This window comes from Rhinatrema bivittatum, chromosome 15 (genome assembly GCF_901001135.1).
Source record: "Rhinatrema bivittatum chromosome 15, aRhiBiv1.1, whole genome shotgun sequence".
Classification (NCBI taxonomy): domain Eukaryota; kingdom Metazoa; phylum Chordata; class Amphibia; order Gymnophiona; family Rhinatrematidae; genus Rhinatrema; species Rhinatrema bivittatum.
In genome coordinates, this window is record NC_042629.1 from 72,761,211 (window position 1) to 72,779,417 (window position 18,207).

At 44.3% G+C, this 18,207-nt stretch overlaps 2 protein-coding genes across 2 annotated transcripts; both read left to right on the forward strand.

Moving 5' to 3' along the window:
- The first annotated feature begins 4,167 nt into the window (after window positions 1-4,167).
- LOC115076520 (transcription factor HES-5-like) lies at window positions 4,168-5,650 on the forward strand. The gene is made up of 3 exons (XM_029578061.1): window positions 4,168-4,239; window positions 4,516-4,696; window positions 5,297-5,650. The coding sequence occupies exons 1-3, from the start codon at window positions 4,168-4,170 to the stop codon at window positions 5,560-5,562; spliced, it is 519 nt and encodes a 172-aa protein (XP_029433921.1). The 3' UTR covers window positions 5,563-5,650.
- Window positions 5,651-17,288: 11,638 nt separating this feature from the next.
- On the forward strand, window positions 17,289-18,015 carry LOC115076521 (transcription factor HES-5-like). The gene is made up of 3 exons (XM_029578062.1): window positions 17,289-17,342; window positions 17,467-17,632; window positions 17,747-18,015. Exons 1-3 carry the CDS (start codon window positions 17,289-17,291, stop codon window positions 18,013-18,015), a joined length of 489 nt encoding a protein of 162 aa, XP_029433922.1.
- Window positions 18,016-18,207: the final 192 nt, after the last annotated feature.

An 18,207-nucleotide genomic window follows, 5' to 3' on the forward strand; every position in this document is an offset into this window, starting at 1 on the left:
CTACTCCTAAATGAATAGATCCCAAGCTACTCATCCTTATTGATTAATAGCAGTTTATGGACTTCTGCTCTAGGAACGTATTCAAACCTTTTTTAAACCCAGTTACACTAAATGCCATAACCACATCCTCTGGCAATGAATTCCAGAGCTTAACTATGTGCTGAATGAAAAAAAAAAGGTCTTTGATTTGTTTTAAATGAGCTACTTGCTAACTTCATGGAGTGCCCCCTAGTCTTTCTGTTTATCTGAGAGATAACCATAAGAACATAAGAAACATTAACTTGTTGATGTCCTTTCATGATTTTGTAGATCTCTATCATATCCCCCTCAGTTGTCTCTTCTTCAAAATGAACAGCCCTAACCTCTTTAGCCTTTCCTCATTCTTTGCCTCTTATTATTTTGGTCGCCCTTCTCAGCTGAGATGTGGCGACCAGAAGTGCACCTATCGTCTTATACCTTGGTATACCCTGCTGGCTGATAATAAAACTAAGAGTCTTCTCTCTCACATTTCGCCCTGAAATAACATATGTAGTCCAGGCATCAGAAACGGGTAGTCAGGCCATTCTCACAGGAGATGACTGTGCCTACGTTTCCAGTGTATTAAACTCACAAACATGTGGCAATTCTATTTGCATGAAAAGTGCTATACAAGAACACCAAATTGCTGTCATTAATATTGCCATTCCCGTCTAACGGTCCTCCACAGTGTCACATACAGATGTGAAGCTGACCCCTTTCCTCCTGCTGGTAAACAAAGATCCCTGAGAAAGTCCTGGGTTGCTAACTGTGTCCATGTGCTTTACAATGTCAGAGGCATAAAGAGCTTGTGAGTTCATGGCTGACAATGGAGTAATATTAGCACCAAGCTGTGTGGGTTTCCATTTCCTCTGCCTTTCCCACACTTTGCCTCAATTGATAACATTTATTTTGGGGACAAAAGAAGTGTGCCTTACTAGCACTAGGCACATTAGTAATGGTGTTCGACTCTGAATGAATGGACAGGGAGAAGTCTAACTCCCCAGAGACCATCTGGCCGGCAGTTACAATACGGCAATAAAAGGTCAGCCCGGCTTTTCAGGAGCTGGGAAAGAGAATGGTCCCTGACACCGAAGGCTCCCCTTTAACCAGTTTGATCCCACTACCAGTCAGAGCAGGGCTTCACCAGGCCCCATCGCTATTTGAGCACCACGCATGCAGGTCTCTGGAAAGGTTACGGGCAAAGCTCTCTCCTGAAGTTCTTGAGCGTGGCCGGTGAATGGCGACAGCCTCGTTTCGCATCCTAATCCCCGACTGTATCACACGGGTACAAGGTGGACCCGCCTCGTGGGCCCTCCCGCAGCACAGAGGGGAAAACGTTCTCGGAGTATAGCACCTGCCTGTAATAACGAAGCAAAATGCCATAATGGGAAGCAGGGACTTCATCTCCGTATATCACATATCACATATCACTTATCACATATCGTATCCTGGCTCCCATAAATGCCCCTTTAATAGTCAGCAAATAGCAGGCCTGATTATTAATACACTGTAGCCCTTTATAATATAAGTTTAAGGACACGTAAAATATTTTAGTAACTATTACATGCCAAATTGGGACATTTCATTTCTAAAAGAGTTTTTATCCTGAGGAAAGAGCCTTAGAAACAAAATACTTGCTATAATATTTGTATTAATCAGCCCTGGAATCGCTGGCTTTTCTTTTAACTTATGTGTCTGTCATGAACATCTAACGATGCACAACACAGCCACAACAGAATTGAATTACCTTAAAAAAAAATGCCATCTGAGAATTACTCTGGTGGGTTTGTTATAAAGAGCAAGTATTGTCAAAATAAGAATACAATACTGGGGTAAGAGAACGTGACGACAATAATACAGGTTAAAGGAGTTAAAACAGTGGAAGAGTTCAAGCATGGATGGGACCTTAGGGGCGGAGGGAGGGAGGGAGATCTTTGCATATGGAGTAAGACCTGCCACAGTCCAGGCACAAATGGGTGGGACCAAGTGTGTCTTTTGTGGTTTTATACTTTGTCGTGTGAAGCTCGCCCTCTAGTGGTGCACAAATGCTATCTACAGTTTAGTCAACCAGACAGCCCAGCCCGGCCCGGCCCGGCCTCCATTTGGCTGAGGGGACTGCTGCTGGCTGTGGACGGGGTGGTTACTGTTTTAGTCCCAGCTCAGGCATTTCCTCAGAACCCAGGCAAAGTTTCAGCCAGCTTTCTAGTTATAAGTCCTCTGAAACCATGCATGCAGTCATTGCCGTGACAGACGGCCTGCCAGAGCGTTGCCAATATCAGGCAAGGTAGGAAGACTTCCAGGGACGAAAACGAGGCAATAGGATTATACTTGATTATTGCCCAGATTCCCTGGAATAAGCTGAGACACAGGGAGACAAAACGATTTGTCCAAGGCTACGGAGAAGCAGTGGCCTGTTTGATTCTCTGCTCATTAAACCAGTAACACCCTAGACGATGTTTCCTCTAGAATAAGGCATTGTTGGAGTCTGCTGTAGGCCTTGTCTGACCGTCTTCCCTCCAGATGATCCCATAGTCTTGAAGCGTATGGGGAAGACAAAGATATTAAGCAGCACCGTACACCTATTACCCCCAGCCAGTACCGACTGAGGCTTCAGTGTCTCAGGGCTTCTCGCCAATTCTATGGCAGAAAACCTCGATAAATGGCTTGCTAATCAGCCTATTTGTTTTAATGACAAGTATCACTTTTGTTTTCCCATCCAGTTGTTGTCATAGGGAATCCTCCCTGGTGACCAGCTAAAAATATATTCACAAGTATCCCCGCAAAAGCATTTACTTCCAATGGGGAATAGCACAGTGGAAAGCTGAACCTTATTTGAGTGAGTTTCTTACAAATGGCGCCCCTTCTAGCACAAAATCCTAATTCTTCTGCATGGATTAGTTGGGTGCAGTGCATGGCAGAGACAGACTGACTTATACAACGAAAAGAAAACAGTTTGGGGCTGATGTAATAAAGTGCGCTGAAGCTGCCGCGGGTTTGTGCGCGCCTCTGTGCGTGTTTCTATGCGCAAAGCCCTATATGGGTAATAAGAGTTTTGTGCGCAGGAAAAAACATGTACAAACGTGCTTAGTGACCCATGTTCTTTCCTGTGCAAATGCATGCTAATTACATGCAAAGGAGGCGATTATCTATTCGCAGGCAATGCAGGGAGCCACGCTAGCAGGGAGATTGGGTTACTGCAGGTTTTTAGTGCCTTAGTCTGGGTAGGGGTTAAGTGAAAGTGTGCAGACCGTGTTTTTTTTTATGCTTCTGTGGATCAGCCAAGCGGTGGAAGGAATTGGTACAGAGAGGGCACCTTCTCAATGAGGCAGAATCACAAATCTGCATTTCACGCTCTACCCACCTTCACATCAACTTCCGGATCACTAATTTACTAATTTTTTTCAAAAAAGAAAGGCTTTCACCCTGAGAATCAATCATGGATGTTCACATGCCAATAGGTGTCCATGCGGTTTTCTGCGTGGATGTCTGCGCAATTCACTACATACGGCCATGAGTACGCGTTTATGCGTGCATTATGGAGCGTTTGTTTGGTGTGCATGGATTTTATGTGCGTATCTAATTAGCATAAGTGACTGTTATTACATGACTGCAATGCTGCTGTTTTTTTGGGATTTTTTTGCGTGCGCCAAAAAAATCCGTCCAGTAAAATCGTGGATTTCAGCGTGGGTTTTATTCCATGCCCCAAGACTTCTCTCTGCCATTTCCCGCCTTTCCGAGGCAGCGTATGGCTAATGTCCCCGTATAAATTTGAAATGGCGCATGCTGTGACTCTGGAATGCAGGCACCCGGAAGGGTCAGCGCCTCCCCTGGAGTGGGAGGGGGGGGGGGAGAAACGCTGTCAGTCTTGGAGCCCCCCCCACCCCCCCTTCGCCCGCTCCACCAGCTTGTTTGGGCAGGACATTAGCATGGGCCGGGCACTTGCAGCTAATCTAACATGCACTGGGAGAGGCCTGGCCCTTTGTGCCTCTCCCTTCTCTCATTGGCTGAAGGAGTGTGGGAAACGCCAGCACGGCCGAGACCCACACATCTTGCCCGACAGGCCTGGGGTATAAATAAGAGATGTTCGTCCAGTTTCTTAATCATTGGGATTTCTTCTGAGCCCGGGAACAAAGAGCTATCCCGTGCAACATGAGAATGGCAGCTGGTAGCATCTTCCTAGCACACGTGGAGGAGAAACTGATGCAGAAAGAGAAGAACAAGGTAAGGCTTTGTGTGCTGGCAGTAAGCACCTATAGGTGGGCATGCGAAGAACGAGAGCATGGAAATCCTGATCAAGTGATAGAGAGCTCTGTTTTAGAACGCAGCATTTAAAATGTAAACCTGGTTTATTACTAAGGACACGATGCAGTCAGAGAATTCTAGCTCTAAAATCTAAGCTAAGTATGAAGAACTGCCTGCTCTTGCTATGAACTTGAATCAGGTTGAAAACAGTGTCTGGTTAAGGCTTAACCACTATTCCTGTTTTTTTTTTTGCAGCTGAGGAAGCCTGTGGTGGAAAAGATGCGCCGAGACCGCATCAACAGCAGCATCGAGCAGCTGAAGCTCTTACTGGAGAGAGAGTTGCAGGGCCAGCAGCCTAGCACCAAGCTGGAGAAAGCCGACATCCTGGAGATGGCCGTCACCTACCTGCAGCTGCACGGCCGGCCGCAGGCGCACGGTAGGTACAAAGCTGGAGCGTGCACCGCAGAGACAAAACTTACAGGACCCCCCCCCCGCCCCGATACCTCACACCCCGATACCACCCAAACCACATCCCCTGTGCAAGAAGTGGCACCAGTTTGCAGGCTGCCCCAGATAAAGAAAGGGAATTGCTACTTGGACAGAAGCGTGGCCTTCCTGATCGGAGAACAGTGCGGTGATACGGAAATAGTCCTGGGACGTGAGGTGAAGGCCTTGCTTCTGCTATGGACTCTATGTGAACTCGAGCGAGTCACTTTATTTGCCTGGTACTGACCCAGCCGACCCCAGGAGCAAACGTCATCTTTGGGAATCAAACCTAGCTTTCGCACATGTCTGCACTGACATCGAGCCATCGAGCTGGCCCTTCTGGTCAAGAAATGTATCAAAACTTTGTGTATTAAATACTTATCCATCCCCACCCACTTCCCCTATCCAGAAAGTGACTGTAGCAGTTTAGGTGGTCTTCTTCGTAAACGTCCAATAAAGGAGAAAGGTATCCATCAGTGAGCCAGAATATTCCCAGGTAATATCTGAATATGCCAATAAACTTTTTTGTTTGTATTATTATTATTTCTAGCACCCTCCGTGAAGAATCCCCAGCAAGATTTCAGCCAAGGCTACCTGAGCTGTCTGAAGGAATCCCTGCATTTTCTCTCCTATTATGAACCCAAGAAGGAGGCCCAAGCGCAGCTGATGAAGCACTTTTGCCAGGGCCGCCTGGCTGCTGCGGAAAAGCCGGCTCCTCCCTGGTGTGCCTTGCCCTCTTCACCTCACCACCCTGCCAAGGCTCAGCCTGCGCAGGAAAACGCCACTGCTGCCGCAGCTCTCTGGAGGCCCTGGTAGATGATCGGAGAAGCAGGCTTTGCTTTCCACAGTGAACCAGAGGACGTCTGACCCTTGGCAGCGCCTCTTTCAAGTAGGAAACGGTGATTTCCACCCTTTATATTTTCTGTACTGAGAATGTGCGCATTGTGGTTTCCCTTCACACTGAAGGACAGGCACTCTCTCCCTTGACTCTTGTTGCTTTTCTGGTATTCACCGCACCGTGATTGGTTTCAAGTACAAGATGAGACATTAAAGTCTTTACCTTTTGACCATTCAAAGATAAAGATGGAGGTTTTTTTGTTGCTATATTTTTTTATTTGATTGTAGCAAGTTTCATGTTTAAAAGTTATTATTATAAAACCACGATTTTAGAAGAAATTCTCTTTAAAATCTCTCTCTATAGAGATGTGAAAAGCCAGGATGAGAAGCACCACAGTACTGCTCCAGAACCAAAATGATTCCAGACTTATTAATGAAGATACCCTGGCTGAGGGCAATATTTGCCTTGGAGTACAGCTTTGCTACACCAGCCCCTTAGAGTTGCCAGCTCACCCAGGTCAACCCAGCAAGGTTGATCCAGGACTCCTTTTGCCCCACTGCACGCAGGGGATGTTTTCTAGAATAACTGAGTACATGCGTGTGCTGGGGGAAATCCAGGATTAGATCAGCCTCTTTGGGTTCACCTTGATGAGATGGCAGAGCTCCACAGCCACCCCTTAGCTTTTCACCTTTACCTTTCAAGTGGAAGACTGTATGCAAATGCTTTGATTAATTTTTGTGCTTTTGTTCTGTTGTGCATTTTGTACAAATATTTGTCAGTACAACATGGTCTGTTGCTGCCTTTTGTAAAGGAAATAGCTGTTTATTAATGTATTTTAAGGCTAAAATGCTTTTATAAAGTTGGCAAGAGTTACCTCATATATGATGTTGGAAATGACAGTGTTCCTGCTGGAAATCTGTAAATAAAATATTTTTGTTCTGCAAATATTTGTTTGACATTATTATAAACATGCATATAGAACATAACCAGAATATATATTGGTTGTCATGAGAGAACTTCCTCTCGCCCAGGTAGGACTCAGGCTCCAAAAACTGTGTGAATATTCTCAAAGAAGGGGTGAACCTGTCAATATTCACATCCTTACTGGGTCAGAAAGATTCAAGAAGGGCAAAGATGGAGATTCCAGCCAAGTCATAAGTAGCTCGGAATTAATCCAAAACAATTTGTGGACTGTTCTAGTTCATAAGAACATAAGAACATAAGAAATTGCCATGCTGGGTCAGACCAAGGGTCCATCAAGCCCAGCATCCTGTTTCCAACAGAGGCCAAACCAGGCCACAAGAACCTGGCAATTACCCAAACACCTAGAAGATCCCATGCTACTGATGCAATTAATAGCAGTGACTATTCCCTAAGTAAACTTGGTTAATAGCAGTTAATGGACTTCTCTTCCAAGAACTTATCCAAACCTTTTTTGAACCCAGCTACACTAACTGCACTAACCACATCCTCTGGCAACAAATTCCAGAGATTTATTGTGCGTTGAGTGAAAAAGAATTTTCTCCGATTAGTCTTAAATGTGCTACTTGCTAACTTCATGGAATGCCCCCTAGTCCTTCTATTATTCGAAAGTGTAAATAACCGAGTCACATCTACTCGTTCAAGACCTCTCATGATCTTAAAGACCTCTATGATATCCCCCCTCAGCCGTCTCTTCTCCAAGCTGAACAGCCCTAACCTCTTCAGCCTTTCCTCATAGGGGAGCTGTTCCATCCCCTTTATCATTTGGTTGCCCTTCTCTGTACCTTCTCCATTGCAACTATATCTTTTTTGAGATACGGCGACCAGAATTGTACACAGTATTCAAGGTGTGGTCTCACCATGGAGCGATATAGAGGCATTATGACATTTTCCGTTTTATTAACCATTCCCTTCCTAATAATTCCTAACATTTTATTTGCTTTTTTGACTGCTGCAGCACACTGAGCTGACGATTTCAATGTATTATCTACTATGACGCCTAGATCTCTTTCTTGGGTGGTAGCTCCTAATATGGAATCTAACATCGTGTAACTACAGCTAGGGTTATTTTTCCCTATATGCAACACCTTGCACTTGTCCACATTAAATTTCATCTGCCATTTGGATGCCCAATCTTCCAGTCTTGCAAGGTCCTCCTGTAATGTATCACAGTCTGCTTGTGATTTAACTACTCTGAATAATTTTGTATCATCTGCAAATTTGATAATGTCACTCATCGTATTCCTTTCCAGATCATTGATATATATATTGAAAAGCACCAGTCCAAGTACAGATCCCTGAGGCACTCCACTGTTTACCCTTTTCCACTGAGAAAATTGACCATTTAGTCCTACTCTCTGTTTCCTGTCTTTTAACCAGTTTGTAATCCACGAAAGGACATCGCCTCCTATCCCATGACTTTTTAGTTTTCGTAGAAGCCTCTCATGAGGGACTTTGTCAAACGCCTTCTGAAAATCCAAATACACTACATCTACCGGTTCACCTTTATCCACATGTTTATTAACCCCTTCAAAAAAATGAAGCAGGTTTGTTAGGCAAGACTTCCCTTGGGTAAATCCATGTTGACTGTGTCCCATTAAATCATGTCTTTCTATATGCTCTACAATTTTGATCTTGAGAATAGTTTCCACTATTTTTCCCGGCACTGAAGTTAGGCTCACTGGTCTATAGTTACCCGGATCACCCTGGAGCCTTTTTTAAATATTGGGGTTACATTGGCCACCCTCCAGTCTTCAGGTACAATGGATGATTTTAATGATAGGTTACAAATTTTAACTAATATGTCAGAAATTTCATTTTTGAGTTCCTTTAGTACCCTGGGATGCATACCATCCGGTCCAGGTGACTTGCTACTCTTTAGTTTGTCAATCTGGCCTACTACATCTTCCAGGTTGACAGTGATTTCGTTCAGTTCGTCTGACTCATCACCCCTGAAAACCAACTCCGGAACTGGTATCTCCCCAACATCCTCACTAGTAAACACGGAAGCAAAGAATTCATTTAGTCTTTCTGCAATGGCCTTATCTTCCCTAAGAGCCCCTTTAACCCCTCGGTCATCTAATGGTCCAACCGACTCCCTCACAGGTTTCTTGCTTTGGATATATTTTAAAAAGTTTTTATTATGAGTTTTTGCCTCTATGGCCAACTTCATTTCAAATTCTCTCTTCGCTTGTTTTATCAATGTTTACACTTAACTTGACAATGCTTATGTTTTATCCTATTTTTCTTCAGATGGATCTTTCTTCCAATTTTTGAAGGATGATTTTTGGCTAAAATAGCCTCTTTCACCTCACCTTTTAACCATGACGGTAATCGTTTTGCCTTCCTTCCACCTTTCTTAATGCGTGATCCGATTATCCATGACAGCCCTATCCTCGAGGCTGGATTTAAATCTGAAACCTCTCTCGCCTAAAGTTACATCTTCCCCTCTAAGGACAGTTCCAAGGGGACAAGACTGACTCCAGTCCTGGATTTAACTCGCTGCCTGTCTGCATGTCTTCTGCTCTCGGTAAGCAGCTGCCAGCCCTGAAGCAGTCATTCACAATCACCAAAAACCAACCCTTTTTTCTACACAGCTATTGCCCACAAACATGAAATGAAAAGCTGAAGGTGCTCCTGTAATGTCACCGTGTGCAGGTTAGATCTTTTCCCTGATAATGAAGGCAAAGGTGAAGTGTGAGAGCTGAAAAGTACAGTCACGCCTTTCTTCCAACTCTCTTCAGTAGCTTGTCACCCTTCTGACTAGTTTTTTCATGCCTTTTGCAGGGATGGACATTGCATGTGTATCTATAATCTGCTTCAGTTTTATGCTAAAGAACTACGGAATACAAATACTTGTAAATAAATAATGTATGATCTGATCTCATTTGAAAGGCGTCAATACATGCACAGATACATGAATAGAGAGAGATAAATACATGAACCATTTTTTATTTAAAAAATAAACCAAAAATTCATAAATGATCCTTAGTCCTGAGAAGCAAGGAGGAGGGGAAATGTAGAACCCAAGGGAAGCCTAATCACTGCTATGGTATAACGGGATACTAGTGCAATGGAGGGGTAGTGCTGTACAACGCATTTAGAAGGCTCCTCTGGTTAAGGAATTATAAGGTTCTTGCTAAACATTCAGGACCAGGAGAGAATGGCTTGTAATTGTAATTGCCCAAGTGTGCGGTATATAAAAACTTTTAAATAAATAAATAAATATTGATGCCCTATTTCCTGAAGTAGCTTCAGACAGGGCCATAACTCAGGGTGGGTAAGGGGGCAGCTGCCCAGGACAAAAAATCCCCTTGGGGGATGGAAAGAAATGACTAAAATTTAACTGTGGTGCAACAGCAGCTGAAAAGCTAGAAAGACTGGAAGATTGGGCATCCAAATGGCAGATGGAATTTAATGTGGACAAGTGCAAGGTGATGCATTTAGGGAAAAATAACTCTTGCTATAGTTACACGATGTTAGGTTCCATATTAGGAGCTTCCACGCAGGAAAAAGATCTAGGCATCATAGTGGATAATACTTTAAAATCGTCGGCTCAGTGTGCTGCAGCAGTCAAAAAAGCAAACAGAATGTTAGGAATCATTAGAAGGGAATGGTGAATAAAACGGAAAATGTCATAATGCCTCTGTATCGCTCCATGGTGAGACCGCACCTTGAATACTGTGTGCAATTCTGGTCGCCACATCTCAAAAAAGATATAGTTGCGATGGAGAAGATACAGAGAAGGGCAACCAAAATGATAAAGGGGATGGAACAGCTCCTCTATGAGGAAAGGCTGAAGAGGTTAGGGCTGTTCAGCTTGGAGAAGAGACAGCTGAGGGGGGATATGATAGAGGTGTTTAAAATCATGAGAGATCTAGAACGGGTAAATGTGAATTGGTTATTTATTCTTTCGAATAATAGAAGGACTAGGGGGGCATTCCATGAAGTTAGCAAGTAGCACATTTAAGACTAATCGGAGAAAATTCTTTTCACTCAATGCACAATTAAGCTCTGGAATTTGTTGCCAGAGGATGTGGTTAGTGCAGTTAGTGTAGCTGGGTTCAAAAAAGGTTTGGATAAATTCTTGGAGAAGTCCATTAACTGCTATTTATCAAGTTGACTTAGAGAATGGCCTCTGCTATTACTGGCGTCAGTAGCATGGGATCTTCTTAGTGTTTGGGTAATTGCCAGGTTCTTGCGGCCTGGTTTGGCCTCTGTTGGAAACAGGATGCTGGGTTTGATGGACCCTTGGTCTGACCCAGCATGGCATGTTCTTATGTTCTTAAGAGAGTCGCTCTTCTCCTTCCTTCTGGGTTATTGGAGGGTTGGGGGAGAGAGGGAAAGAGGACTGTAGATTAGAGTAGTGAGTTGATAAAGACAGGAGCAGGGATTGGGGTGAGAAGGGGCAGAAATACGCTGGTCTGCCCTGGATACTCTGGCATCAGAAGCTGTGCTTGACACTGCTACGGTTTTCCATCCAGGCCGTGGGAGCACCCTAGGCAGGTGACGTGGATTTCAAGTGACCTCCAATGAATATGCATGAGCCGCATCCCTGGGAGACCCTGTGTATGCAAATTTATCTCATGCATATTCATGGTGAAATAACTGGGGTGCCTCCAAAGAATGGGCGGAGGACCACTGTAATAATGCGTTTACACGGAAACTTAGGGAACCTTATTAGACAGACTCCCTGTCCTAAACAACGTTTCTCCGGTCCTAGTTCTTATCAATTTATTTCAAAAGGAGAAAATAAAATCCTATTACGGGTAAGCTAGATTCTTTGGAGGTTGAGATACCCTGTATGGAAACAATAAAAGGATTATCCAGAGAAGACAACAGAGGCTGTAATAAAGGTCAAGAGAGAGCAAGGAAAGCAGTCTGGGGTGATGACATAAAAAATAATTAAGACCTGGAAACCTGGGAGAAGCAAATAGAAAAGCCAAACGCAGAGAAAGCCGGTGCCGACGATGGGGGTACATGGGCCTTGGTCCAAGACCACACTGGTCCCTGCTATAGATGTGGCCTATCATGGGGTAGCACAGGTTATGGAGGGAGCACCTCAGGCTGATGAAAGACCATGACATCACAAAATGACAAATTAGTAAATAAATATAAAAGGAATTAATGACAGATTCTGATGTTTCTGACATAAACGTGGGAGGGAAAAATGTCCCTGTAGTGTACTGAGCCCACTGGCCACAAGAATTTTTCTGTGGCCAAGAGGGCTTGAGAAGGCTTTGCCAGAATGGTCATCATTTCAGAGCTTTGTAAGCCCGGATCAATCTGCTCGCTATGTACTGGGGACTTTTTATATCTTGGGTACCAAATCAAGGACCCCTTTCAGGAAACAGGGCTGCGAGCTCTTTCTCACTGCTGAGAAGAGCAGGGCGCGGCTCGCCATGTTGTCAGCACCTCCCAGGAATACTTCTCTTTTTGTTGTTGACAAAGGACCTATTAGCCCCAGAGTGTGGGCTTTCAGCATCTCACAGTTTCCCACACTTTCTTCTCCATTTAGTACTTTCAAACAGATGAGAAAGGACGTGTGCCTTGCAACAGCTCGTGTTAGTGACGGGTCTCTGCCCTCCTTTGTACTTCCCAGCAGTTCCTGTCCCCATCCACCATCTGGATAGCTCTTTCCCAAGCAGCCACACTGATGGATCGGCATTATCCGAGGCTCAGAAAACCTGGGAACGCAATGCTCTCTGACACCAGTAGTAGTGATTAGAAGGAGCCCTGGTCAGCTGGCACTGAGAAAGCAGCCCCTACAGTGTTGCATGGCAAGACGCATTATTATATTTATTATTGCTATGGGAAAAAAATATTCACAAGTTTGTGATGTCCCCGTCCCGTTGAGTTTGCAGTCTCGGATCAGATTAGAGCAGGGCACTCCCGGGACTTGCACTATTATGACATCTTGCAGTCTGTCTGTAGTGCCCTGCCCATGATGTCACCAGTTAAATCAGGAATGGTGCATGAACCAATCAGATTGCATCTTCCTCTCATGTCCACAACTCGCAAAGGGAAGTCAGCAAAAAAAGCACCCGAGTGACACCAACTGTCAGAGTCCGCTTTGAAAATGATGCCCCCGAAACCACCCACGTGCGCTGACACCCATCTTCCCAAAAACTGATTTCATAGAGCACGTGGGTACATCCAAACCCCTTCCCAGCCCCGTCCCCAGGGACACCTGCACTTAGTCCGGGCAGACACACGCGTGCACACAAATACCAGTAGTTAGTTTAGTTTAGTTTATTGGTTTTTTATATACCGACACATCAGACAAGCCTTCACATCGGTTTACACATGATAAAAAGATTAGAAATACAATGATCATAAATAGTAACAGCTAAAAACTATATAGGGTAAAAGAATAAATTAGCTGTTAAGAGAGATAAAATCAGTACTAAGGAGGTTAATAACGGGGTCCTTAGTAGGAAAATACTCAGGTAACATAACAGTGCATACAACTGGTAACTCACATCATGGGAGGCAATACCAACTGGCCACAATTCAGAACAATCTCTCATGGTGCTTCATGGTATTTATTGTAACTTTAGTACACATCTAACTGAGCACTAGAGGGCAAACTCAGAGTTGCCACATACTCTGGAGAGATACTGTAGGCCAGGCCAGCCCTGACCTTTTAGACATGCTCCTCTGCCCTGGTGCATTCTGGTAACCGTAGTGCTGATTCCCAACATGGGAAACATGGGGCTACAAACGCCACAGGACCAGTCAAGCACCTCGTTAGGCAACTGAAATTTCTCAGCCACGCTGACTGCCTGGGAGCACAGCTCTCCCGCTGTGCAAGAGGAATTTCAGTCCACGTTCCCAGAGGAGAATTTCAGGCACAGAACCCAGGAAGCTGCAAGAGAGACTTTAAAAACCCTGGAAAAGCTAAAAGATGCAGCGTCATAGCGATGCAGATCTGGGGAGAACAAGTTCACAACCCACACTATAAAGCGGGGCTGCCCAGACCTCTGGCTGCTTTCCTGATAGAATTAGATACAGCACTGCAGGTTGATGGATTTGTACAGTGTATCTTCTGCCGAGCCACAAATCTTTGCATGACAGGGGGTGTGCAAGAAAGCTGGAGACCTTCAGGACCCTCCCCCACCCCCATGGCTTGTGACTAACATCAGACAGTGGGAGTCCTGATTTTTGAGAGGTTCCCACACTCTACCCCATTCACCAAGTTAAACTGCGAACAAAGGGCGTGGGCCGGCCGCTGAAAGCTTTAATCTGCCTGCAGCACCATCTGGATGGCACTGGCAGCAGAGGGTGCATGTGGCTTGGAACAGTATGGCCAGCGCCATTTAAAACCCACTCGGATATTTCTAAACTGGCTCAAAACCAGCAATGGAAAAGAAAAGTCACATCAGCTAAAAAAAAGAGAAAAGCAAAGCCTGCAGAGTAATGCTGGGCTTTTGCAAAGAGCGAGCGCACAACATGGCAGTCTTCTCTGCAGTTTCTTACGTAGCCTCAGGCCTGCGCACGTCACGGTCGCTACAGTTCTTCGGTGTCTGGATCTCAGGAGCAACTGGAAGGATGAGAATCCTATGTATTTAAATGAAGGGTGGGTGAGCTACACAGCGCATCCTAAGTCAAACAGACCCATCAGTCCTTCCCATCTGGGAGAGAAACCCCTGCAATATTCCCTACGTTTCCACACTCTCCCCCTTAACTTCTTCAGTACCTATCCTTGCTCTGTGTCCTGTGCTCACGTCATATCACGTCAGCTGGGCTCGGGTAAGGATTCTGATTTTTTTTCGGGCTGGCCCGGTGGATCAGAAGGGTGCCCGGTCAGTTTTTCCCAGGGTATAGTGTGAAGAGAGCACTCGGAGCCTCCGTCGAGGAGGGAAGGGAGTCCTGGCCTGGTGCAGGGTACTGGAAGTGCACGGCTCCTGGCCTCAGGAACCAGGCTGGGAACACTCGGAGGCAGGGTGGGTTAAAAGAAGCGAAAAATCCCCCAAGGAGTTGTGAATGAAGGCTCCTGGTTCCAAGTGAACAAAAAAAATAAAAAAAGAACTTTGATTTTCCATTTCACACATCAGGGTTAAAAGAATATAGAGAATTAGAAAATTTAAAAAATATATTTATATGTATATACTATCTATCAACATTCAAACTTTTACCAAAGTTAAGATGCTGCACATCTATATATTCACTAAAAAACTAACACCATAAAGACCCAGTACTGGATATAGACACATATAACCAAAAAGATGAACTAATTATCAAGTGAGATAACTAAAGAGCCCTTCCAAAAGCCATAACTGAGCACACCAAAACGGCAGTGTAAACTTTCACATGGAAAGTCACTATTAGCGCTCAAACGCTATGATAATTTTAACCATAGGTCTTAAAACAAATCATAACCATTTTTTTTTTTAAATAATTTTTGGATGCAAGTGCAAGTCCCAACATCCAATCAGTGAATATAAAAATGCAGTGACTTATCTTACCTTGGGGATTCACTTAAAACGCTGCGACGTGAGCGTTTGGTTTCAGAAATGCTAGCCTTTTGGCTCATGCTTTCCTGGCCCCTGAGGAAGGCGCATGAAACGTGAGTCGTGTCGGGCTGGATTGTTTCTTGAATTTTGGATATAGCGTTTAAGCGAATATATCAAGTACGGGATTTAGGTATACAGCTAGATGAGAACCTTATAATAAAAATGCACATTGGTAAATTAATCAAGACTGGTTATGCCCAGTTGCATATACTTCCAGGCTGAAACCATTATTAACATCTGAGGACTTCTGTACCATGCTGTAACTTTAATCTTCTCAAACCTAGACTACTATAACTCCTTACTACTAGGCCTTCCAGCGTGTCGCTTAAAAGACTCTTAATAGGATCTAGCAAATATGATCACATTACATCCTCACTGATGTCGCTACATTGGTTACAGTACAATCCAGAATCCACTATAATCAACATTATTCATCCCAATAACACCGGCTTGTTAGGAGTGACAATACATCCATATAAGATCTCAGAATAAAGGATTATTACCTATTCCCACAATACAGAGCACACATCTGGCACAAATCAGAGATCGTGTGTTTTCCATAGTGGGTCCAAAACTCTGGAATTCGCTGCCTGAGACATTACGTATTTTACCAGATAGAAAGGCTATTCTAAATGCATATAAATGCATTAAAATGCATATAAATTAACTTAAAAACTTCAGAATATACAGAACCACAAAAACAAGAAGGACAAAAGATAATAATCGAATCATGAAGAATAAATCAAATGAGAGAATGTAATATTCCTAAAACAACCCACTGACTAAGATGTGAAAACTATCACTTCATATTATTTTCAATACTCTTTGCCTTAAGCACTAGATCTACCCTTAATATTATTATATTTATTTAGGCCTTTTTGCATACCGTCATTCCACTTGATAAATATTAATGCCTGTCTATGAATATCACCTCTGCAACAAATCATTGTGTGTTGAGTTATAACTACGAATGTCACTTTGTAAACCGTTGGGATCTATACATGAAATGACGGATTATAAAATGGCTACATAAATAAATAGTTCCTGGTGGTTTCTTTTTGGTTATCACTAAAGAACTAACCTTTACATTAATGGAATAGCCCATGCTCTTACAATTTACATTTCACAGATATTATCTTGCCATGGCAGATATTAAGTGTTGGTTTCTAGTTTCAGTTGGGATCCATCCTATGACTTGCACGTCCTCTGGTTGTTCACCAGGCATGGATTATATCATTGTGATTCTGGGGACGGTTCTGGGATTTTCAGCATCTTCCATTTTATGGAGGTTCGCCTTCAAAAAGGGATTCACATTCAGCAATGAGTTTTGCTGAAAAGCCTTATGGAAAAACAAGTCCTAAGCAACCTGACAAGTATTTCAAGAGCTATTTCCCCATTCCTTAACTAAAAAGCATAGATAACTTCAGAGTGCTTTCACTTAATGAGACTACAATACAATCAAATTTTAAATCTTTCAAACATTCTCATATGATCTTTTCCAACATATTACAAATCTTATTCACCAAAGTCCCATTCTGCATCAGTGCTTCTGCAATATCAGAGATTCAGGTTCCAATCCCACCTCCATCCCACTTTATTTAGCTTTTACAAAGCCAATAGTTCCTCTTCCTCATGCTATAACAGGATTCTGCAATTCTTGGGCAGGGCCCTTGGTAACTACATCAGTTACTGACAGCACTACATACAAATGTACCGAATTATATTATTATACAGGTGCCTGCAAAACTCCACTCATGCAACCACTAACAAATGGAAATGATTTTCTGCTGTGCGTCTCCAATTTCTCAATCTGACGTGCGGGTTCATGGCGGTGCTGTGCTCCACACAAGGAAGCGTCACCATTGGGGGCGTGAACGGCTTCCCCACATCAGGGCCCAAGTTATGATGATGAGAGATGGCTTTCCCACGTTCCGGCGGGGCTCTCGCAGGCAGTGTCTATTGTGTTACACACTCTCCACCTGCTCCTCTGGAAAGGGGATATTATCCTCAGGCAACTGACAGTCAATTTACCATCTGTAATAGATGCCTTGGCTTTTGTCCTTTTAAATGCATCTATTGGACTCCCGAGTGTGGGGAAACTACAACAAGCGCAGGACCCAGCCTTTGTACGTAGGCTCTGGGGTATAAATAGAGGAGCGCTTTGCTCTTTCCTGCACATCAGCGTTCACATATTTATGATCAGGATAATGGCACCTTCCAACCCATCGCTGAACCTCCTTTCGCCGAAAGAGAAAAATAAAGTGAGTATTTGGTTCTGTAAAATGTAGTGAGTAGATCTATTCCTATGAACTGCAGTGCACATAAGAGAGTAAAAGGGAGAGGTAACTGGCTCAGTTGTTGACCATTCCTGTTTATTATTTGCAGCTGAGGAAGCCTGTGGTGGAGAAGATGCGCCGAGACCGCATCAACAGCAGCATCGAGCAGCTGAAGCTCTTACTGGAGAGAGAGTTGCAGGGCCAGCAGCCTAACGCCAAGCTGGAGAAAGCCGACATCCTGGAGATGGCCGTCACCTACCTGCAGCTGCACAGAAGTAGGTATTTGGGATTACTCCCTTTCCCAATAGTTTATTTCTGAAGGATCATAGTTTGAACCAGCTCTAAAACAATGTTATCTAATCGGGTCTTCTGTTTTTGTCACTCTCCAGCCTCGGCCTTCCAGCAGCAGGATTACCACAAAGGCTTCTCCTGGTGTCTGCAGGAAGCTCTCCGGTTCCTGTCCATGCACTCAGCAAGCGCAGAAGCACAGGGCAGACTGCTGAGCCACGTGCAGGGACCTCGTCCGGCGGTCGCCGAACGCCACGGCTTGCCCGATTCCTGCCCAACAGACAGCTCTGAAGACCAGCACGGCCGGCAAGCTCTGGAGGCCTTGGTAAACGAGATGCAGGGCACACCATCTTGCAAGAAAAGTTCCTAAAGTGCAGAGGACAGCAAGGACTCCTTCTGGGAGCCCTTTCGCTCCTGTGTGTGTAAGGGAGCATGGTTTTCCATCTGTGTAGTGCCCTTGGATGAAAAAGCCTCCGCCCCGGGAGGAGAGCGCAGCAGTGACATTGCTTACAGAGTACCCCCCTATTCTTTAGGATGACTATTACACTATCTTCAGAGAAGA